This window comes from Oncorhynchus nerka, linkage group LG12 (genome assembly GCF_034236695.1).
Source record: "Oncorhynchus nerka isolate Pitt River linkage group LG12, Oner_Uvic_2.0, whole genome shotgun sequence".
In the NCBI taxonomy this organism is placed as follows: domain Eukaryota; kingdom Metazoa; phylum Chordata; class Actinopteri; order Salmoniformes; family Salmonidae; genus Oncorhynchus; species Oncorhynchus nerka.
This window is the reverse complement of record NC_088407.1, coordinates 31,050,580-31,074,844: the sequence shown is the minus strand read 5'-3', so window position 1 is coordinate 31,074,844 and position 24,265 is coordinate 31,050,580. Positions and strand designations below refer to the sequence as shown.

General features: G+C 44.2%; 1 protein-coding gene across 5 annotated transcripts in view; it reads left to right on the top strand.

The window, feature by feature from the left end:
- LOC115138092 (ATP-dependent RNA helicase DHX15) overlaps window positions 1-18,927 on the top strand; it is a 34,018-nt gene extending 15,091 nt beyond the window's left edge. For all 5 annotated transcript variants that reach the window (XM_029674562.2, XM_029674563.2, XM_029674561.2 and 2 more), the window contains 8 exons: window positions 6,825-6,911; window positions 7,387-7,536; window positions 8,216-8,324; window positions 11,708-11,899; window positions 13,532-13,654; window positions 14,484-14,674; window positions 17,247-17,416; window positions 17,843-18,927. In XM_029674562.2, the coding sequence (XP_029530422.1) occupies window positions 6,825-6,911; window positions 7,387-7,536; window positions 8,216-8,324; window positions 11,708-11,899; window positions 13,532-13,654; window positions 14,484-14,674; window positions 17,247-17,416; window positions 17,843-17,960 (1,140 nt within the window). In that variant the 3' untranslated portion in view covers window positions 17,961-18,927. The remainder of the gene's footprint in view (window positions 1-6,824; window positions 6,912-7,386; window positions 7,537-8,215; window positions 8,325-11,707; window positions 11,900-13,531; window positions 13,655-14,483; window positions 14,675-17,246; window positions 17,417-17,842) is intronic.
- The last annotated feature ends 5,338 nt before the right edge of the window (window positions 18,928-24,265 follow it).

The window sequence follows — 24,265 nt, the reverse complement described above, 5'->3', positions numbered from 1 at the left end:
ACAGTCTTTTAATCTCTTGCACTCCTCTATTGGTTTTGCACAGCCTCTTTCTCAGAGAACAGAGGCCACAATCATCTGGTCTTCTCAGTGCCAGGGAAAGGCAGCATGCATTACCGGAACTTTGCTCATCTACAAAAGAATGTGTGAACATTCCCCTCTTCTTGTTCCCTTGTCCTGAACTGGTCCCACAGAGCAATGTACGGCCCTTCGACTTCATGTTCCATTATTAATACGGGCCGCAAACCTGTCCAGCGTTTTGTTTATGGCTCGGTGTTCAAACGAGCGCACTATAATCACAGCAGTGGAACCACCTGGACGGCCACGCTGTTGGCAAGGAATCTGATGGAATATCAAAACCCTGTCACACCGCCAGTAATTTGCGAACATTTGCCCCAACATCTGACTGGGATTTGATGAATGACTCATTGTGTGCTGCCTACCCAATTGAGGCTGATTTGGCTGTCATTGGAGCCCCGAAAGATTATTGATGACTTATTTGGAATAATGAAGTCACCGCCTGATCATTTTTATATATACAGTGCATTTGGAAAGTATTCAGACCCCTTGACTTTTTCCACATTTTGTTACATTAAAGCCTTGTTCTAAAATTGGTTTAATTGTTTTTTTTGTCCTCTCATCAATCTACACACAATACCCCATATTTATTTTGCAAATGTATTAAAAATAAAAAACTGATATCACATTTACATTAGTATTCAGACCCTTTACTCAGTACTTTGTTGAAGCACCTTTGGCAGCGATTACAGCCTGGAGTCTTCTTGGGTATGACCCTTTAACCAAGGGACCCTTCATCCAACCTGTATTTGGGGAGTTTCTCCCATTCCTCTCTGCAAATACTCTCAAGCTCTGTCAGGTTGGGTGGGGAACATTGCTGCACGGCTATTTTCAGGTTTCTCCAGAGATGTTCGATCGGGTTCAAGTCCGGGCTCTGCCTGGACCACGCAAGGACATTCAGAGACTTGTCCTAAAGCCACTCCTTCGTTGTCTTGGCTGTGTGCTTATGGTCATTGTCCTGTTGAACCTTGGCCCCAGTCTGAGGTCCTGAGCGCTCTGGAGCAGGTTTTCATCAAGGATCTCTCTGTTCTTTGCTACGTTCATCTTTCCCTCAATCCTGACTAGTCTCCCGGTCCCTGCCACTGAAAAACATCCCCACAGCACCATGCTTCACTGTAGGTATGGTGCCAGGTTTCCTCAAGACGTGACGCTTGGCATTCAGGCCAAAGAGTTCAATCTTGGTTTCATCAGACCAGAGAAATTTGTTTCTCATCGTTTGAGGGTCTTTAGTAGGCTGTCATGTGCCTTTTACTGAGGAGTGGCTTCCATCTCGCCACTCTACCATAAAGGCCTGATTGGTGGAGTGCTGCAGAGATGGTTGTCCTTCTGGAAGGTTCTCCCATCTCCACAGAGGAACCCGATAGCTCTGTCAGAGTGACTCTTGGGTTCACTTCCCTGACCAAGGCCCTTCTCTCCCGATTGCTCGGTTTGGCCATGAGGCCTAGGAAGAGTCTTGGTGGTTCCAAACTTCTTCCATTTAGGAATGATGGAACCCACTGTGTTCTTGGGGACCTTCAATGCTACAGACATTTTTTGGTAGCCTTCCCCAGATCTGTGCCTCGACACAATCCTGTCTCGGAGCTCTTCGAACAATTCCTTCAACCTCATGGCTTGGTTTTTGCTCTGAAATGCACAGTCAACTGTGGGACCTTATATAGACAGGTGTGCCTTTCCAAGTCACGTACAATCAATTGAATTTACCACAGGTTGTGTCCAATCAAGTTATAAAAACATCACAAGGATGATCAATGGAAACAGGAAGCACCTGAGCTCAATTTCGAGTCTCAAAGCAAAGGGTCTGAATACTTATGTAAATAAGGTATTTTTGTGTTTTGTTTTTAATACATTTGCAAACATTTCTAAAAACCTGTTTTCACTTTGTCGTTATGGGGTGGTGTGTGTAGATTTCTGAGGGGAAAAAAACATATATTTAATCAGTTTTAGAATAAGGCTGTAACGTAACAAAATGTGGAAAAAGTTGAGTGGTCTGAGTACTTTCCGAAGGCAAGTCTAGGAAGGCTGCTGTCATCACGTTCCTTTCTACCGCTGCGGTTTGACCCACAGCATTTTGACAGGCCCCTCTTTTCCTGCTGTTCAAGACGAGTCGGATGAAATGCTTGCTCCGGCCTTCCTCGCTCACCTTCCCGGTGTGATGTTATTTTATCTCTCTCCTCCATGTGTGTGTGTTTTGTGTAAAGGAGGCTCAACAATTTGGCCTAAGCCAGGGCCTGGGATCTTTCCAAAGTTCAAACATCATCCCTGTGTTTGCTTGCGCTGTTCAAAGGGATGTTGACATGAAAGAAGGACACAGGCAGCACAGGGAGTGGTTTGGATGCCACCTCCACATCTTAGTAGATTGGGACGGGGTGTTTTGGATGGTTGGGAGAATTGGTAGGTGGCTGTAAATTTGCATTTAACAATTCTTTGAACAAAGAACCTCTTCCCATTATGCACTCTCAGCAGTGCCAGACTCCTCCCTGGTGTTTACAGTCTCAGTCTCAACAGCGTGCTACCTCTCAGGTAGTTTTTTCTTCATGTTGTCCCCCATACCTGGCCTGAAGGGACTGTCACATGGAGGTGAGCTGTTGTCGGTGTCTGAACTTACATTGCAAAAGGGGAGAGTGAGGCTAGAATGACCGTGTAGGTCGCAATGATCATTGAACACCATACGACTTGCTTTCACTCAATGTCCAGGTTGATGAATATCATCAATTCTGGTCTTTCGCTAAGCTTAATTGGTCAAGGGTCTTGAATGTAGCAGTGGCAGCCAATGGCATTTGTCTTGAATGGACAAAAGCATGCACAGAGTGAGTTTGGCCTTCTGTTGTCAGTCTGACGCCGTCAGTGGCTGAGCCTTAGCTGAGGTGAGATGTCACCCAAGCAAGTCCAAGGAGAGGCAATGAAAGAATTAAGGCTCCCGGCCTCTGCTGTCCCGCATGCTAATGGCTGCATTAAGCACTCCCTCCATTAACATAACTTGCTTGCCCGTCATGTCTCCCCAGAAAAGCCACTGATCTCCCATTTTAGAACATTTGAATGATTTAGTGTTGGAGCTTCAATTCACTGTGATTACTAGCAAAGACTTTAATCCCCCCTCTCCCTTTCAAAGTATCATCATTATGCGCTTTTGACAAATGGGCTCTTGTTTAGCGTTAGGTTTGTTTTCTATCATCCTCACGTGTGTGGATATCCCTTCAATAGTCAGCGACGCACGCCCGCTGGGATCCATTCCAGTAAGTCACTGATGTGGCAGGGCCCAAATTGTTCGAGGCGCCCTCCATTTTTACCAATCAAGGGAAGGTTTTATTTTTCAACAGGCGGTTCCTCCCAGAGGGTTGGAGTGAAAGATGGCCCCTGTTAGCCACAGTGCTCACCCCCTGCAGGTTAATAACCCAGAAATAATGCGCAGAGATGATGCTCTAATGATATTACTGATGAAAAGTCTGGAACGCTCAATACAGCTGACAGACAGACAGGAAGGAGCCGCACTGTGCTTCTCTGTGTAACAGGCCCCAGCCTCCAGACGCATTCTGAATCAATGCAGTCAATGAGAGGCTCTCCTATATGGTTATGAAATGTGAGGAGACAGGCTAGCTACTGTGGCAGCTGCTAAAGCACTGACTTACTCTTCGCTGACGTACAGGTCATTGGCCTAAACTGGTGGGAGTCATCTCATTGAACCTTTCACAGCTCCCTTTGAACAGGAGGACATGAAGTGCTCCTTGCCACCCGTTCCTTTTGGGGAAATGTTGGCCGACATTGTTGTTTTCCAGAGATGATGGCCCAACCTGCCGGTCCATGCTAGGCTAGCCAACGTTGTTCAAGATTGCTTATCAGCTGTGTCATTGACTCGAAGAAGACGCAATTTCTCCACACCTACGGGTCACTGAATATGGCTAGGTGTTCTTAATGTCTTGAACTCTTTGCCAAGCAATTGGCTTTGGTTTAATTACAGTTTTGCTCTAGTTGTCAGCATGTAATTTTGTTTCAAAAGGTGGTTGATTCCTCTTAGTTCAAAGAGATCCCCTCAGACGTATTGTGAAGTGATACCTGCCACCGTTGATTCTTGCAATGCACCTCTAGTGTTCAATCCGATCAAGATGTACATCCCTCCCGAGGGGGAGGTGTAAACTAATCGAAGTGACCGTTGGCTTGGCCAGGCTGCCTTCTGACAGGTTTAAAATGGGTCGTCTTTGGCTGCTGCCTCTCTCCTCAGCATGAATAGAAAGCAGAATGCTTCTACTTCTAATGGCAGAATTACACAAGGCCAAGGGCTGGGCCCCCCAAAAATGTCCAAGACATTAATAACTAAACAGTCAGGCATTCTCTGGCTGGAGAGAAATCCTCGCTTAAAAGGTAGGATTTTGAAAAGCCTTTAAGGCTCACAGCTTTAGACAGCCAAACGAAACGGAGCTACGCAGGATGGGCGGCAAGTGCTCAGAATCTGTTTTGGACCCATATCGATGGATGATAAGTATTTTTGTACCGGCAAATGTTTGATCAAGAGATGTGAAAGCATTAACGAAATGTATTCACATACAAGCCACATGTACACTAACAAATTAAGTACATGATTGGCAGATTTGTAAGAGGAAAGTGATGCTGTCTTTTTCCTTGGGAGAATGTTTCTCACGCCTGTCATTCGTTGTAAGGAAGTGTCTGTTCAATGCTTTTGGAGATTTAATGTAAATGGGCAACTTTCATTATTAGCATCTTTCCTGTGCTTGTAGTTGAACTGGTATTACTTTTCCATATGAAAGAAGTGGCAGTGCACAGAATATACAATGAAGCAATTTTATTACCACCCCACCCCCCTACATTATGCTGAGACATTGGAGTGGGAGTGGAAGTTCCCAGTACAGCAGGTTTCTGCCTGTCTGACTCCAGTCTCCAGTGCCATGGTGCACTACATAGTTCGAAGGGTTCTGGGGCCAATCAGGCTCTATCGTTACATAACGGGAACACCCCCCCAGCGGCGGTCAAGGCTCGCGTGAGAGCAGCTGCAGATATGCCTTCCTCCCCTCCTCTCCTGTTTGTGTAAACGCTGACAGAGAGAGACCCATAGGGTGATGTGACTCATTTGATTTCGGTGCTCCGATTCAGCTGTCATTGCTCATAGACAGCCTTGCTATAGGGGATAATTGTAATAGAAAAAGATCTGGGACTGGGAAACGTGCAACTCCACAGCAGCTTCCCCGTTTGCGTTGATACCACAACCCAAACGGCTTTTCATTTGTTATTTCTCTTCCTTCTCTCCCCTCCCTTACGCAGTATTTGTCTGCACCCTATTACATTTTAGGGAAAATAAATGTTGCAGCCGGGCCCTGATGCTTTGATCAACCGACGCACCCTTCTGACAGCTGAGGAGTGGGCTTTTTTTCCTCCTCGTCTCCCCTCTGCTTCTTCTAAGTATTACTATGTGTTACCTCGGAGGAATTTCTCCTAAAGAAACCCAGCTGTAATATTTCTAACATTATACTTGGAAATGGGGAATCATAGGAAAAGAAAACCCCCTCCTTGGCTTTGAAGCAGTTGAAAACAAATCTCTGTTCTCATCACCTGCTCTAGTTTAGAGCCTCATTTTGCCGTGACTCATTTTTTGTGACTCTAAACATAATTGCCGCAATCCTCCGAGCTTATTAATTTTAATGCAACTTCGCTTCTATTTCGAGGTGGGTTTTGAGCACATCTCTGATTGCCGGAGTGAGTGATTTTAATTTGGTGGGCGCTCTCTTGCTGCCACACGACGCCTGCACCTTGGGGCGCATGAAACATCCGCGTGTTGCTTTGTTTGTTGAAGGCGACAGGCTCCATTACTCAGAAAGCAAGTCAGAATTTGATTTCCTTTCATTTTTTTCACCGCAACTTTCATTTGAATCTAAAACAAATTCCTCCAGTCTTGCCAGACTATAATCTCGGAGGATGAACGTCAACGTACACAGTGATTCTGAAAGAACTGCATTTTAAATGCAGGCCACCCGCTGGAAAAGGAACTATTACATCAATTATTTGTTGTAATTTTGAAGACCTGTGGGAGGAGCTTTTTGTAAGAGAGAAGATGACATCTTGTGGAGACTGGTAGCGTGCTGCGAGCTGACAGCGGCACCCCCTCCAAAAAGAGCAGTGGTAATACATGTGGAAGGGACACTCAGCGGCGAGGCAGCCCGCTGCAGTTTGCAGACGCCTCATTCGACTTGATTGCAACAACTGTTGCAGTACTCCCCTGTTGGGTCCTATTAGACAGTGTGTCTGCGATGGGCCATGGAAGTGTCTGTAGAACTTAATTCATTCAGATGTTGATGCGTGCTCGCTGTAGAAGTGTAGTGACTTGAGTGTTGAGCAGTGTCTCCACTAAAGGGGGATTTGTATGGGGCCACAAATGAACTATTGGTAATTTTTCCCTTTATTAAAACATTTGCTCCGTCTCGCTCTCATACCTCAAGTATGTAAGTATCTCAAGTATCTCAAGATATTTTGACCTCCCCCAATGGCAGTAGGTTTTGACCTATGACCTTATAATTTCCCTCACATATTCAACACCTTATGACTAGACTCTGTGTCAAAATTGAGAATTCATGAATATGTGAATGACTGAATTATTAACCTATCAAATGACCAAATACCGGAATGAGTGAGTGAGTGATTGAATAGTGCCATTCCATTACAGGGCCTCGACCCATGTTACTCTCCCTTTCCCACAACTCCTCCCTAACGACTGACTCTAAACCCAGCTGTACTAATTTCCGCAGGTCGTGGTTTCGACAAACATCGCTGAGACATCCCTGACCATTGACGGTGTGGTGTTTGTAATTGATCCCGGATTTGCCAAGCAAAAGGTTTGCCACTGTCCTTCCTCCCCTGCGTCACCCCCATCCACCCCTCCTTAGCCTAATCTTCTCCGATCATCTGCCTCTGTTGCCTGAAAATCCCCAGATAAACAGAGCAGCGCTGCACCTGACAGCGGCAGAGATGGAAAAGCCTGTTATTTATTCCTCTGACATTTCTCTAGCCCAGAGCCAAGTCATACACGTGGCTCAATCAGAGATGATATATTTTCCCGGTTGGATTGTGTGTGCATGTGTGTTTGTGCTTGTGTGTGTATGTGATTTGGGAATATGTGTGTTAGTGCCTCTTGTGTATGTGTGAAACTCAATTTCCCCCTGTAACCTGCATATAAATGCTGGTCTATTTCTCAACAATGATGCCCCCTATGCCTCATCCCTTTTGTAAATGATTGTGTACCTGTGTTTGTGAAAAGAGTGATTTGAATCCTCTCAATACCTCACCTGTCCCCCTTGCTGTTCCTTCCAGGTGTATAACCCTCGTATCAGAGTGGAGTCCCTCCTGGTGACGGCCATCAGCAAAGCCTCGGCCCAGCAGAGGGCGGGGCGCGCCGGGAGGACACGCCCAGGGAAGTGCTTCCGCCTCTACACAGAGAAGGCCTACAAGACCGAGATGCAGGTTAGTAGTGGTACTGCTATAAGAATTATATTAGTCCCAGATTAATTGTCTATAACCGATTTGATTATTTGAAGCTGCTTAGGAATGCTAATGTCCCCAGGTCGAGATACCTACATCTTACATTATTTCCAGAGAGTGTACAGAGCATCGTCGTTCATTGCTTACTTGTATCCGTGATTCTTATAAGTGCACTCGTACCTCTAGACTATACAGAGAAAAGGCATATGAGGCTTAATTATACCTGTACACTGAAAATAAACATCTCCATTTCCCAGCTATCCAGTATTTCCACTTAGAATACAAGTCTCCTATTCCTTATTCAGCCCTATTCACTCTGACAGCTGGATTCCCCACCAATCACCCACAGCCCTTTTTAATAACCTGCGCCAGTGACACGGACCCCCCCCCCCGTGACAAATGAACACGTGAAAGACCCAGTCCTCCACTTTTAACAGGGTAATTCTTTCACGTCACACCGACTGGCAGAGGGCATTTTAAAACAAGTTAAATAGCCCTTCAAGCGGCCCTAGACTTCTATTTTCTGTTCACGTTGACGTACAAGTGCGTGTAACGAGATAATCGGCACCCTTACTAATTTGTTTTACATTTACATTTAAGTCATTTAGCAGACGCTCTGATTTGAAACCGTCTCCTCCGGTTTCCCTTTCTTCTGTCACAGGACAACACGTATCCAGAGATTTTGAGGTCCAACCTGGGTTCGGTCGTGCTGCAGCTCAAGAAGCTAGGTATCGATGACTTGGTCCATTTCGACTTCATGGACCCACCAGGTAAGAACTCTTTTATTGCATTTTGACAAAAGGGATAGATATTTTTGTTGTGTTAATATCTTGTTTTTGTGTTACTAGGGGACGTATTCAGTCAATCTCAGTCAAGGCTAAATTAATTTATTTCTGCACAGTGTGTGTACACAGTGTGATTGTATATGCTGCTGAGTTTTTCTTTGTTTCACAGTGTAAATCACATAGCCAAACATTACTTCTTTTTTTTTACTTAAAAGAGATTAATGTTCTTGACTTATCCTGGAAACCCAGTTACGGAGATTGATTGAATAGGGCCTCAAGTTGTAAAGTTTGGGTTTTGATAGATAACACCATGGTGAATTTCTGTCTCATTTCAATCACATAATCATCTGTTAAGGGCTAATGAATAGACATGGACGGGTACATCTCAGGTCCACAAAAATATTTTTGTTGAACTGAAAATGTTTGATGTATGACACCCAATCTGGGTCAGCTATGAGCTTAGAAAAATGAAAAAGAGAAAATGTGGAGTGTTTGTAGAGTCTAAAATAATTGTTCTGTCTTGGAAGTTGAGCATAATGGCCACATTGGACCTTGTGGTTCTTTGCTCCTTTGCCGGAATAGGTAGTTAAACTGCACTGTCAAAACAAGTCTGTTTCTATCCGCTGTGGGTGGACATGGTGTAGTGACTAGGGAGGAGTAGTTTGGCTGGTCAGTCGATGTGTGTTTGGGCTGTCGCTTCTCCAGGCACCCCCTATTCCCCCTGTTCATCTGCACTGGGCTGGAGCCTGGCCAAAACACACAAGAGGTGCCTTGTCTCGTCCCAATGTCACTTACCTCTCTTCCCAGCAGCCCCGGAGCCAACTCACCATGCGTGTGTTCTTACTCTCCCCAAGGAGAACTGCCCCCCACCCCCCTCGGACTCTCTGTCCATAGCCTCAACCCCAGACCCCCCACCACCTTAATACAGTTTTCATCTCACCTCCGAGATTAAACCCATCTCTCCCCATCCACGGCGCCAAACACCATTTTGAGAATGAAATTGGTTACATCAATAGCCCCGGTATCACCTTGGCTATTGCCTTCTCTTTATATTCCGCCGGTGAAACGTGACTGACCTATTCCCCCAACCTCCGCCACCCACCCCCTTCAGTTCTCTCCCACAACTATACGTCTCCTAGCACTTAAGGGTTAGCCCCCCGCCTGGTCCACTCAAGCCTTGTCCATTTAGTCTAACTGGGAATGAGGGGAAGGAATGATTACCTTATTCATCCACTTAGAAAAAAAGGCTGTCCCTGGAAGTTCTACACGCTGTCAGTGGAGGCACTGGGTCCGTCTAACTAGCTGCTTAGCGCCCCGGGAACACGAACTGATTGGACTAGAAAGATGAATAGCCGGAGTATGCTGTGCCCTCGCTCCAACGCACTTCAAAGCTTCTCGTCCAAGAAAAGTCTTTGTATCTCGCCGGCGCACAGGTCAATTTGACATGCGGTGCAGAAGAACCACTCCCAGGATGGCTATGCCAGAGTTTTGGGTTCAGCCAAGTGGATCTCTGGAACTGGTTAAAGAGCGCAATGGATGTGGGTCTCCAGGTAGAGGGGCATGATTAGAACATGTTTTGCTCCTTAGCCCAGCGTTTCCCAAACTAGGCGTCGCCTGATTTTGAAAAAAATGGGGTCGTGAGAGAAACTCTGAAATACTGGCCCAACGCTCTAAGCGCCAGGCCAGAGCGCTAGTCCCAATTTGTAATAGACTGGCATAGCCCCAATTAAAAAAGTAAATATTGGGCTGCAAAAAAAAATGGGATCACAAATGGGGTTGCGGACCAAAAAAGGTTTGGGAACCTCTGCCTTAGCCTGTAGCCATTTGGATTGTCCACACACCGTCATCTGACTGATGAGGCCAGACAACCCAATGAATAAAATGTCATCTCCTCTAAAGGCTTGAGGGATGGAATGCTTCCTTGAGACGATTGAAAACCTCTGCTACTATGATGGTGGGGGGGATGAGTCCCGTCAGCCATTTGTTTTAATTTATCATCAATTTGGGCACATTAAAAGGATTTAATCACGACTTGGGTTTGTGCTGCTGTCATTAAGGCAAGTGGGGACACTGTCATTGAGCTGCTGCTCTCTTCTGTGGCTGTATGGAATGAAACGGTGCAGGCAGGGTGATACCTTGGAGTGGGCAAGGATTGGAGAGGTCCATATATTTTAAGGTTAACCAAAGAACCCAGGCATGGAGGCCATTGGCTTTTAGTTTGTGTTGCATTTGAGTTAGGCCTGAATCTTAATGGAGAACCTTGGTTTCCACCCTGTAACCAGGGAGCACACGAGCGGCCAGTCTATTTCTCTGTCAACCTGCCTCGCTCCACGCTCAATAAGAACAGTGGCAGTGGCGTGAAGCGGCTCACCAAATCACATAAAGTCCCAGAGAAATCAGTAGCGATTTACAGGAAGGACCAGCCTTAGGTGGGATTCATTTGCCTCTTGACATTTGCAGAGTAGTACATTTCAAAGCCAATGTGAGTTTAATGTACCTTTCAGCCTTTAGTCCCATTGATTTGGCCCTTGGTTAATATATTGGATTCTCATGTATTGAGGTGGTCAATAGTTTATTTCTGATGAGGTGCATCATGTATAGATTGCATTTCCACACTTGTGCATCATGTTACAGATACTGCAAAATCAGATTTTCCTCCAAAAGGAGTGCATCTGCCACAAGCCATTGATAAAGTAATGTGGCTAGATCTCACTTTTCTATAACAAAAGTAGGTTTGATGCCCCAAATCAATTTGTTCGTCATAAGAAAATACCTGCTTGTATTTTGAAAAAGGCTTTTTTAAATTCCTTATTTGAGAGAAATTAAAGTGAACAACATGGCCCTCAGCTGAAGCCGAAGCTAATTTTCAGTTGACATGCAACTGGTCATTAGGCTTCAGTTTTCCCGAGCCGAAGGTCAATAATTGCATCTTGGGGAAAATCTTTTAACCAAACGTGGGAGCCCTGTTTTGATGCATTAAGTGAAGGGTTCCCCTGTAATTGCATTAGAGTTGGTTTGAATCAGCGGAGCAGAAGATGAAAAATGAGCCTCCCCTCCACCATTAAAGTTTCCGTTCGGGGTAACCGGCCATCACATATAGAGGTGCTTGTTTTAATCTCCCCTTGTGTTCTTTCCATCTTCCTCTGCGGTTTCTTTTTTCACTTTCCTCCTATGCCATCCCTTGCGCTTCCTGTGCTTCTCTTCAATTTCTTATTTAAACCTTTCTTTATTTAAACCTTATTTATCCAGGTTACTCTCATTTGATATAAAATCAAATTTTTGTGTGAAAAACCTGGTCCAAGATGGCAGCGGTTGACAATAGTACAAATATTTTCTTACCCTCGTCTCCCTCTCTCGTCTCCCTCTAGCACCGGAAACCCTGATGCGGGCCCTGGAGCTGCTCAACTACGTGGCGGCGCTCAACGATGACGGCGACTTGACGGAGCTAGGCTCCATGATGGCCGAGTTCCCCCTAGACCCGCAGCTAGCCAAGATGGTGATTGCCTCCTGCGAGTTCAACTGCTCCAATGAGATCCTGTCCATCACAGCCATGCTGTCAGGTAATACTCAGGGAGAAAAGTGTGGTATGCCCATCACAAGCCACCGTCATTATTGTGCACACTAATTTTCCTGTGAAAGTTGTATGTTCTTGACAAATTTGCCCTTCATCCTCCACAAAAGATGGATTCAGTGCCCTGCATCTGCAATTTTTTTTCATCTTAGTTGTCCAGACAATGATCCCTTCACACTTGACCCCTTTCTTGTTTAGTCTATTTCACCAGACAGTTTTTTGGAGATAATTAGATGACATGTTTAAAGTCATGAACTTGCCTAGTTAAGTAAAATAAAAAAGTCATGAACTTCTCCTGAAACTCAAGACTTTAATGTGATTGTGTCTGCAGACACAACATGAAGACCCTACTCTATCTAGCCTTTGAAATGCAGTTGTTGACATTAGATTTGTTTGTCTGGTGTCTAGAGCTGGTCCGAGCATTTCACACCTGGTTCGTTAGAAAAACATATTTGTCCGGGAAAGAACATAAAACCATGCCTCTGTCATTGTAGCAATGACATCACTCTAGTACTGATGGAGTTCTAAAAAGAGCTGTGTATAGGGGGTGTAATCTGAACTCCATCTCTGCAACTGTGAATTTCAATAACGATGTTGATGAATGTGATTTGACTTGCGGCTGATAGCAAATTTAATCTCTAATGGGCCTTAACTTTGCACACGACCCCATTGAACACAGTGAGGAAGAAAGAGTAGAGCAGAAGGAGTTGGTGGTGTCAGTCAGTTAATATTTGTCAGGCAGGAAAAATGCGTGTCTACAGTAAATTAATGAGTTTATAGTCTGAGCAGCACCAATGTGCTGCGGCAGTAATTGCACTTTAGGCTTGCCAAAGCAGAGTGCTGCTCATTGAGATGAATCCGATGCTTTTGAACAGAGGGAAAGGGAATTTAACTAGCTGTTTGGACAGGCTGCACATCTATAACTGGTGTGTCAAGGAACCCGGTTTTCTGCTGAGTTCATTACCGAGTCAGCAGTGGATACTAGGCCTCGCATCGCCCAGGCAACCAAGTGTAGGGATTCGAATCGATAAACACTCAGCTTTCACCCGTTAAGCCCACGATGGAGCATGTTTTAACGTTAGGCTGTTCACAACAAGTTTTGGGAAGGCGGGAGGTGTTTGATGCAGCCTTTTGATGTACAAGTGCTTTTCCGCGTGGATGCAAGACCATGGGTTTCCCTCTAAAGTGCTCAGGCAAAGATTGAGTGGTTAAGAGGACACTTTCTTTGGTGTCCCTCTGCACCACCGCTTAAAGAGTTTGAGTCAGATGCAGGCTAGCCTCATAAATGCCCTTTACCCAAACAGTTTGAGTAAAGATACTATTTTGGGGGTTGGAGCCCCTTTCTATGCCCCTCTCATACCCTGGCTGAGGTTAGGTCTTACAGTATGCAGCTCGTAAAACATCTAACCTCAATCCTGCGCAAAGCAGAAGAAAGCCAACCCTCCTTTGCCTTCTCCCACCCCCCTTCACCCCCTTCTTCCGACACGCACCTGTGGCAATGCTTTGCCCCGTGAAGTGCTCTCTCTGGCCTCTCTGACCCGAGGCCTTGTTCTTCTCTGTGGGAATTGCTTAACTCATCCCTATGGGCGGCTGTGTTGGGGCCCATACCAACCTTGTTTAGTCCCACAGTGCTTCGTACGACCCACGGAGGCTAGGAAGGCGGCCGACGAGTCCAAGATGCGTTTCGCCCACATTGACGGAGACCACCTGACCCTCCTCAATGTCTACCACGCCTTCAAACAGAGTACGTGTCCCACAGAATGTCCATTGAGCATGCTTTATTAGAATTCAGGACTAGGCTTAATCTGTGTCCGGTAAGCCAACCTTAATGTCACCTAACATACAGTGCCTTTTTGTCAACGATCTACACAAAATGTTTGTGAAAGATAAAACACTATCTTGATTCCATAAGTATTCAACCCCCTGAGTCTGAACATGTTAGAATCACATTTGGCAGCAATGACAGCTGTGACTCTTTCTGGGTAAGTCTTAAGAGCTTTGCACCCCTGGATTGTACAACATTTGCACATTATTCTTTAAAAAAATATTCAAGCTCTTGTCAAATTGGTAGGTAATCATTGCTTGCCAGAGATTTTCAAGACAATTTTAAGTCAAAACTGTAACTAGGAACATTAAATGTTGTCTTGGTAAGCAGGTCCCGTGTATATTTGGCCTTGTGTGCTAAGGTGTTGTCCTGCTAAAAGGTGAATTTGTCTCTCAATGTTTGTTGGAAAGCAGAATGAAACAGGTTTTCCTGTAGAATTTTGCCTCTGCTTAGCTCTATTCCATTTATTTCTATCATAAACTCCCTAGTCCTTGCAGATGACAAGCATACCCATAACATGATGCAGCCTTCACCATGCTTGAAAATATGAAGTGCTACTCATGTGTTGTGTTGGATATGCCCCAATCATAACGCTTTGTATTCAGGACAAAAAGTTAATTTCTTTGTCAAATGTTTTGTAGTTTTACTTTAGTTTAAAATTCGGGCTTTAACACAACAAAATATGGAAAAATTAAGGGGTGTGAATACTTTCTGAAGGCATTGTAAATCTATATCTTACCTCTCACAGACCATGAGTCGACACAGTGGTGCTACGACAACTTTGTGAACTACAGGTCGCTGATGTCGGCCGACAACGTGCGCCAGCAGCTGTCCCGGATCATGGACCGCTTCAGCCTGCCCCGCCGCAGCACAGAGTTCACCAGCAGAGACTACTACATCAACATTCGCAGAGCGCTGGTCACAGGATTCTTCATGCAGGTCAGTGCTCACTGGCCAAACAGAGAAAGGAAGGGCCCAGAGGGTTCTGTCTCGGAATGTGTTGTCATGCTCTATGGCGCCATATTGTCCCCCAACAACACAGCACTTGGTTTTGACCTTTGGGTAGTTGGCTAGTCCCTTGTACATGTTCCAAAAATGTCACAGGCCAGAGTAGAGTATGTGAATGAGTCAGTTAACCCTAGTCAATGTTTTGAAATTGGAAAATAGCACTGTACCACTGACTTATGGTTAGATAACCCATCTTCAATATAAGCTTGTTAGCTTGTCAAACTAATGCCATCCCTTAAAGTAGCAATCAACAGTTGAAACAATAACAAAGCGTACTCCACGCCTCTGTTTCAGTAAAAAGCTGAGGGATGGGGCTGGAGAAATGTAACCGCTCTCAAATTCATACACAGAGCTATGGATGCAAGGACTGATCTAAAAATGATAGTTTTAACCATGTTTTGAGGCTATAGTTTTACATTTACTTTAACAAACATTGGCGTAAAACAAGCTTATATTTTGGGTTCTGATGGGGTATGACAGTTGAACTAAACTCACGAGACAGAAGTTAAATTCTTTGTAGCAACTGCAGATTGCCCCTTTAAGACTGAAGTAAGATGCAGCGCTGCTTTTGTGCTTCACCTTGGTGGTGTTTTCTCGATACTCACCATGTCTGTTTAGTTAACAGGTGTTTACACTGTTGCTTAAAACACAACACGTCAAGATGCTTATTGTAATGGATCGCCTCCCCTAAGTGTGCGCACACAGGCACTACCAGTTAAACACATAATAAGAATTCAAGGCAATTTGCTGCCTGCTAAGGGAAAATAAATGACATTTTGTTGAAAGTCCATTTCTGGGGGAACCTGAAAACAAGGGACCTGACAAGTTGAATTACGCCGTTAATATAACAATATTTGTCAACATTAACCTTTTATCGCAAAGACACATTTGTAGCTCATATTGCAGTTCAGAGGCGTTTGAGCGCACATCTTTGTTTGGAGAGGTCTTTATTGAGACTGATTGATTGGCCTCGTTAATCACAGCAGCCATCGTCTGCATATTGAAGTACCTCGAACGGAAACCAAAAATGAACCGCCCTCCTTAACTTGGCAAATTCTGCTGAAGTTAAAACGCCTAAAGCCCAGAGCTGCCTCTTCTTCCCTTTTTCTGTGTAATTGATTGTGTTCATTGTACTTTAAGATGTACACTACATTCCAAGGGGTCAGTCTAGTTCATACCTGAATAGGCCGATTCGGCTGCAGGGATTATAGATGGTAAAAAAAACTATAACTAAACTATTGGTCCCTGGATCAAATGTTTAAGATTTGAGTGCATCGGTCTGTGGGACCTCAAACCGATCCAAATGTTGCATGCATCGGTCAGAAAATAGATTCAAACGTTATGAATCGCCGGTTCACTAAAACGTTTTGCTCATATGACTTTTTTCTACCTTCTGAAAATACCTACTCTTTTGTGACGACTGATACGTCCTCTTCATCAGTGTCAAACTAAGCATGTAACTGTGTCCAACGTCATTGATCTACAAGTCATTTTTCATGCTGAAACACCCCAGGCAATATCAGTAGCCGAGTCAAACTGCTCACTGTGCTGCCTCGTGCGCAGACCAACAAGATGTAGGCGGACTATTCCTGATCTTGCACTTTTGCGCGGCACCTTCAGCATTCAAACGCTTGTAAACTGGCTTGCACAATATTAGGCTTTATTAGTTGAGTGAAAACCAATGTAATTTGATAGGTTATTGTGCCGTTGAAAAATGTGTTTTACCGGAATAAAAGTAAGCTACCGGAGACAACTTTCATCTGGCTATAGTCTATACCTGCTGATCGGGGCTTATATTGGATTTTTTTTAACGATTGTTCAGGTTCCCCATCAGCAATAGTTTTGGTTGTTTTGCTTTAAATAATCTGTGTATATGGTCAGTTTTAGATATACAGGGTCAAGTTGATAATTACATAACGACCAAAACCATTCGTTTTGAGACGGGGTGAAATCCAAAGTTGTGCTATTTATTCATTGCCATAGCTAATTATTTGATACATTACTAGCTAAAACATGTTTAATTCAGATCAAAAGAGAAAATCATACATTGTCCCCCAATCTGACAGTGGCTCAGGTGACTACATACACCATAGACATATATTGTACATAATTTAGACACACAAGTCAGCTCAGCAGATTTGAATTGAAAATGGAAAATGAATGTGTTTATGCAACAGATGTTAAGAGCATCGAACCGTATCCCACCGAACCGCATCGATTCATTCCTCTAATCAAACCGAATCGCACCAAATCATTTCAAACTAAAACGTATTGTTTCTGTATCGTATTGGAGCCCATGTATCTAGATACACATCAAATCGTCTTGAAAGAGAAAGATGCATATCCCTCGTGTATAGACTTTAAATTAGTTGATACTGTATGCATTAGTGAGATTTTGTTAATAAATGTCAATGGAAGCCCTCTTGAAATGTAGTTAGTCTTGTGTGAACAAGTGCCCAGTGCAGCTACTATCTAGCCTACTGTCTCTGTATGTGATTGACAGGTAGCCCATTTGGAGCGTACAGGCCACTACCTGACTGTGAAGGACAACCAGGTGGTCCAGCTGCACCCCTCCACTGTGCTGGACCACAAGCCGGAGTGGGTGATGTACAATGAGTTTGTGCTGACCACCAAAAACTACATCCGCACCTGCACCGACATCAAACCAGAGTGGTAAGCTCACTGCCTGCCTAGCCCCAGGTCCATCTTGTCTAGTGCGTGTGCTCCTGACTATAGTCGGTCCTCACCTAGATTCTTCTAGGCGTCTGTGAATGTGCTTGCCTGCAGTCAAACCCGCCTGCTCCTAGATCCATATTCCAGAGAGAGAGACTACAGCTTCTAGTGTTCATGTTTCCTTCTAGACTGGTGAGAATGTGAGTGGCGTGTGTAAAAAAAGCAGTCAGCCCGCTCCTTATGTGTTTGTGGGACTGTGCGCGTTGTTGGTTTACATGTCTGCACCGATCTCTCTCTCTCTCTCTCTCTCTCTCTCTCTCTCTCTGTACCTGGGAGAGAAAGCCTTCCTTCTATTTCTCAAATACACACACACACACACCCCAATCCAGACACATTTCATGACTGTTTATTTGTGTCCTTTCCCAGGCTGGTGAAAATCGCCCCGCAGTACTATGAGATGGGAAACTTCCCCAACTGTGAAGCCAAGAGACAGTTGGAGCGCATCGTAGCTAAACTCTCAACCAAGGAATACTCTCAGTACTAACACAAGTGTGTATGAGAACAATACCATCACCACCAGCACTAAGGGCATCTGAACTCTTTATCTGAGCACTCTTCATTTTCTTCAAAAGCCTTTTCTTCTCATTGGTTCATAATGTATTATTTTCATACTTTTTGTTTGGGTCTTCCTTATTTTGACCACCTGTAGTCATTTGTGATTAACAGGTGGTTGGCACTGCGGCCGATCTGGGTAAGAGTTAGCGGTCAACACAGTTACTGCCATTGACCATGGTAAAGCATGACCATTTATGTAGATGTTGACATTCCTTTTTAGAAAGTGTGAACTCTTACTGAAATGTACTTAGGTAGAGACATTCCATGCTAATTCATTGAACCAACTTTGACTTCAATTTAAGGAAAAATACCAGCGTGGACGGTTTAGCACCCACCGTCTTGCTTGTATAGCTACCAGACTTTGGTGTTATGTTAGGGGGAGGGGCTCAATAGGTTGAAATGTTAAAAACGTGATTGTCTTGTGTTTTATATATTGTTTTTGAGGTTGGAATAATACTGTGAAAATGATAATGCCCTTTTAGTGTAAGAGCTGTTTGAAAAGAGCCTGACATTTCAGTCTGTTTTGATTGGATGGACTTTTGTAAATTAGTTGATAGACCAATAAGAAAGAGTTCCAAACCTCTGCCAATAACAGCTAGTTTTCCGTTTTCCCCTCGCCACTCAGACCACTTCCAGACAGTCCAAGCTAAGTTCTTGCTTGAGAAATTGCTTTCTTTTTGACCATTTTAATTGAAAACTATCACAGTAAGGTACTTATTTAACAAGAAAGGTTTGATATTGATATAAAAACAGATGCATAGGGCCTTTAATGTATGTTAATGGACACAAGGGAGATCCCCTTGTGTGAACAAATGTGAGATTATAGTGGTGTGCAGACTGGGAAATCACCTGGTCATCCATTTTAAATAACATGAATAAACTGTAATAATTTGTAATGAAGGTCTTGGCATTTTTTTTGGCTTTTCAAGCTTGGCCTTGGAAGTCAATTAGTTATTTTTTTGTGCATATAGATATGTACTCTGCATACTGAACAAAAATATAAATGCAACTTTAAAACATTTTTTTTTTAACCTTTATTTAACTAGGCAAGTCAGTTAAGAACAAATTATTATTTTCAATGACGGCATAGTGGGTTAACTGCCTGTTCAGGGGCAGAACGACAGATTTGTATCCCGTCAGCTCGGGGGTTTGAACTTGCAACCTTCCAGTTACTAGTCCAACACTCTAACCACTAGGCTACCCTGCCGCCCCATGCAATAATTTCAAAGAGTTCATATAAGGAAAGCAGTCAATTTAAATAAATAAATTAGGTCCTAATCTATGGATTTCACATGACTGGGAATACAGATATGCATCTGTTGGTCACAGATACTTTTGTATATATAGTGTATGTGGACATACCTTCAAATTAGTGGATTTGGTTATTTCAGCCACGCCCATAGCTGACAGGTCTATTAAATTGATCATCCTTCATCCAGCTATGCAATCTCCATAGAAAAACATTGGCAGTAGAATGGCCTTACTGAAGAGCTCTGACTTTCTACATGGCACCGTCGTAGGATGCCACCTTTCCAACAAGTCAGTTTGTCACATTTTCTGCCATGCTAAAGCTGCTCCGGTCAACTGCAAGTGCGAAGTGGAAACTACTAGGAGCAACAACGGCTCAGCCACGAAGTGGTAGGCCACACAAGCTCACAGAATGGGACTGCTGAGTGATGAAGCATGTAGCGCATAAAAATCATCTGTCCTCAGTTGCAACACTCACTACCAGGTTCCAAACGGCCTCTGGAAGCAGCGTCAGCATAAGAACTGTTCGTCGGGAGCTTCATGGGGTTTCTGCACACAAGCCTACGATCACCATGCGCAATGCCAAGCGCGGCTGGAGAGGCGTAAAGCTCGCCGCCATTGGACTCTGGAAAAGCGTTCTCTGGGGTGATGAATCATGCTTCACCATATGGCAGTACAAAACGGACGAATCTGAGTTTGGCAGATTGGGAAATCTTAACGCTACAGCATACAATGACATTCTAGACGATTCTGTTATTCCAACTTTGTGGCAACAGTTTGGGGAAGGCCTTCATTGGCCTGCACAGAGCCCTGACCTCAACCCCATCAAACTCCATTGGGATGAATTGGAACGCAGACTGCGAGCCAGGCCTATTTGCCCAACATCAGTGCACGACCTCACTAATGCTCGTGGCTGAATGGAAGGAAGTCCCTGCATCAGTGTTCCAACATCTAGTGAAAAGCCTTCCCAGAAGAGTAGAGGCTGTTATAGCAGCAAAGGGGGGGAACAACTCCATATTGCCCATGATTTTGGAATGAGATGTTCTACGAGCAGATGTCCACATACTTTTTGGTCAGAAAACCAGTCTGTATCTGGTGTGACCACCATTTGCCTCATTTAGCACGACATATCTCCTTCGCATAGAGTTGATCAGGCTGTTGATTGCGGAATGTTGTTCCACTGCTCTTCAATGGCTGTGTGAAGTTGCTGGATATTAGCTGGAGCTGGAAAACGCTGTCGTGCACGTCGATCCAGAGCATCCCAAACATGCGCAATGGGTGACATTTCTGGTGAGTATGCAGGCCATGAAAGAACTATGACATTTTCAGCTTCCAGGAATTGTGTACAGATCCTTGCAACATGGGGCCGTGCATTTTCATGCTGTAACATGAGTTGATGGAGGCGGATGAATGGCACGACAATGGGCCTCAGGATCTCGTCTCAGTATCTGTTGTCCGTAGCATCTGCCTGCTCATACCATAACCCCACCGCCACCATGGAGCACTCTGTTCACAATGTTGACGTCAGCAAACCACTCGCCCACACGACACCATACATGTGGTCTGCGGTTGTGAGGCCGGTTGGACGTACTGTTAAATTCTCTGAAACTACGTTGGAGGTGGCTTATGGTAATGAAATGAACCTTCAATTCTCTGGCAACAGCTCTGGTGGACATTCCTGCAGTCAGCATGCCAATTGTGCACTCCCTCAACTTGAGATGTCTGTGGGATTTGACAAAACTGCATATTTTAGAATGGCCTTTTATTATATGCTACACCTGTCAGGTGGATGGATTATCTTGGCAAAGGAGAAATGCTCACTAACAGGGATGTAAACAAATTTGTGCACAGAAATTTGAGAGAAATAAGCTTTTTGTGCATATGGAACATTTCTGGAATCTTTTATTTCAGCTCATGAAACATGGGACCAATGCTTAACATGTTGCGTTTAAAAAAATATTTTTGTTCAGTGTATATCAGCCAATAACTTGAAGTCTGCACATTTCAGGAAAATTCCAGATATCACTTTTAGTCAAAATAATCATAGATGAGTTAATTACAAACGTTTGAGGGTTAAAAAGATGTGGAAATCTCTTTGCCTGCATCTGTTGGAGTGGTAGGGACTATAGTTGCATAAAATCGCTCAAGCTTTTGTCAAGCCACTGATGAGGCTGCATAATAATTTGAAACAGGACCCAATAACATTCTAAACGTTCTTCAGTCCACTTCCTAATTTGTCATTGGGATTGGACAGCTAGTTCTTATCAAACTTTGAACAAAGGAATGTAATATTTATTTGATTCTATAGCCAAGAAAGTTTGATGAGCCCTGGAGAAGTTTCTTAGAGAGCTCCCCTGTCATCCGATGGGTCAGCAGCCCAAATGAAACACATCATCGCTGTGTGAGGCGGTGCGTGAAGCCACAGGAAATTGGACGCAGGACTCCTTAGAGATGAGAGCCTTGAAGACAGGGCTGTTCCCCAGGCTCAGGTCAGCCCAGGTCCCAAAGAAGACTAGCCCAACTGGTGGAGCATCTTGGGTCCTTCCACCCCTCAAGGCTCTCCTCGTGGCTGCTTTGGGTTGAGCGGGTTTCGCAGTGTGTGTCCAAGGCAGTTTCAGCTGGCCATAAAATCTCTATATTATTCAGAGTTAAAGCCTCCTGACAGTTATATGAACTCTGGTGTTTTAGTCCCTCTATGGTAGATCATGCCTTAAGAAAAATGTCAATGGCTGTGAGATTTAGAGATGTAGTGCTTATTCCCTAATATATGGTGCTTTATGCACTCTGACCGTTGCGGGTGAATTCTGTTGGTTTTTCCCTGTTGTGACATTTCTCTTTTTTCCCCTCTTTCTCTACCTCATTGTATATTCTCAGTTAGGCTATGAAGGGTCCAGTTCATCTCACCTGAATGGCAGCCTGTGTCTGGGACACCTCTGCCATTGCAGGTACTTTATGTCCATTTCTTTTAAAAATGGCTGCCCCTGTGTTGCTGGGCAAAAACTGAAGCATTTGCAGCAGCATGGTTCATGTTTCTGCAGCTGACTACGTGGGCGAGAACGCAGTTTGCCACGGCACCCAAGGGGTCTTTTTTGTTTTTAGCTCCGTGATGATCCATTAGTCTTACATGAGGACCAAATCATTTTTTTCTCCACCTATGGCGTAATATATCTCACCCGTGTGCCTGAGAAGTGTTGAGTCTTATGCTAAGAGACACGACTGAGGAAGACGAACTTCAAAAGCGACCCTTAACTTAGCATTTGCCCCCTGATTGAAGTTTCAAAGGCAAGTCAGCCAAGTGGGGAGGGGAAGTTTAAGTGTTTTCAGAGCGGTCTTTAGTAGCGAGAGGAGAGGGAGGAGGGGAATGTGGCACCCTATACTACTGAGGGAGTATTAAGGCTATGGTTTGTGCAGTATGCAAAGTCAGGAGATTAGTATGTTTATTTTATATTTCCAGACTGTTGGGAGGCAAGTTTTTCAGCCCAAGTTTTTAAATCGACTCCTTTTTGCACAGGAACATGAATGTAACCACGAGATGGTGCCAGGGAGATTAGCACCCCTAACTGAAGCCAACGGAAAACCCATAGGTTTGAGCTGATTGGGATATTGTCGTGCTCAATATTTCCAATCCACCCATTCTGTCATACATAATTACAAAAGAAAAATCACTCCTTTTTTTGGGGGGGGGTTATGTTATTAGTGAGTGGCTAATGACACACAGTGAAAGCATAACATATATTTAACAAAATGTCCTTCTTTAGACCCATCCACCATATATCCTTTGGAATTACGACGGCCGTCTGCACTGACAACGTTTGCTGCGTTAGTGTCTCCATCTGTCGGAAGACAATGGTGTGTAGTACAGTTAATTTCAGTGGCATGGTGAAATGTGTGTTATGTAAACATAATGTCCTCTGTGTCTTAATTGTACTTAAATAGTTTACAACATGGACTGTCCACATACTAGCTGATATTTCCCCATTTTTAAAAGCCATTCTTTTATGCCTAAGCAGTCATGATTGAAGTTTAGTAATCTCATGCTTCAGTATAAAGGAGTTGTATAATTTCAGCAAATGCATTCTATTTTAGAGGAACCTTTAGTCCTGGGTGATAAAAGGCCATGGATACATTATTATGTCGAGGAAGGAGATTGCCTGAACCAGAGTAACCTCAGATCATCACTGTTCACCCAACCCCCACCTGCTGACATGGTCATTCTCAGCCTTTGCTGATGTGCCCCCCTTTGAATGTGACAGAGGACAACACAAGGGACCATTCAACAGTGGTCTGCGAACATAACTTACCAAAACCACAAATTCTGAGACAAAAGGACGAGGAAATGGCTAGCCAACCGGCACACAAATCACCACTTTGTATGGGAACGACTGCATCTCTGGACCACCCATGGGGCGATGGATGGAGGCCTCATCAGTTTGGGAGGGGGTTTCCACCATCTAACCCATCTAGCCCCCTACCATCCTGCACCACACTTTCCTCCCAATACGAGCCCAGACAGGTGTCTTATCTCCATCACGCAGCACAAGAGCAGCCAATCTCACAGGAAGATGGCGACTGGAATGTGACAAATCCATCTGTCCTGGTTTGAATTTGTATGCTAATTTGAAGTAATAGCCTCTCTGGTGACAGTGCAACGGAACAATTCAATCATGCCATCTCTGACAGTTGCTTGCCAGCCCTTTATGTGATATGGTATATATGCATGAACCACCGGGTTAGGCTTGATAGATTGGCTATATAGGGGGAGGTGGGTGGTAGTCTGCATGTTTAAAATTGAGCTGCCAATTGGAAATTAATCTCACCCCCAACTAGAGGGATCTATGCAGAAACATGCTGGCAGGAAATGAAAAACAATATTTGCATCATTTGTGACTTCATCTATTTCCTCAAGCTCAGTAGATAGATATCCTGACATATCACCTAACCAGTTCACTGGTGTGGTCCCCTTATGAAAAAAAAAAATGGAAATTA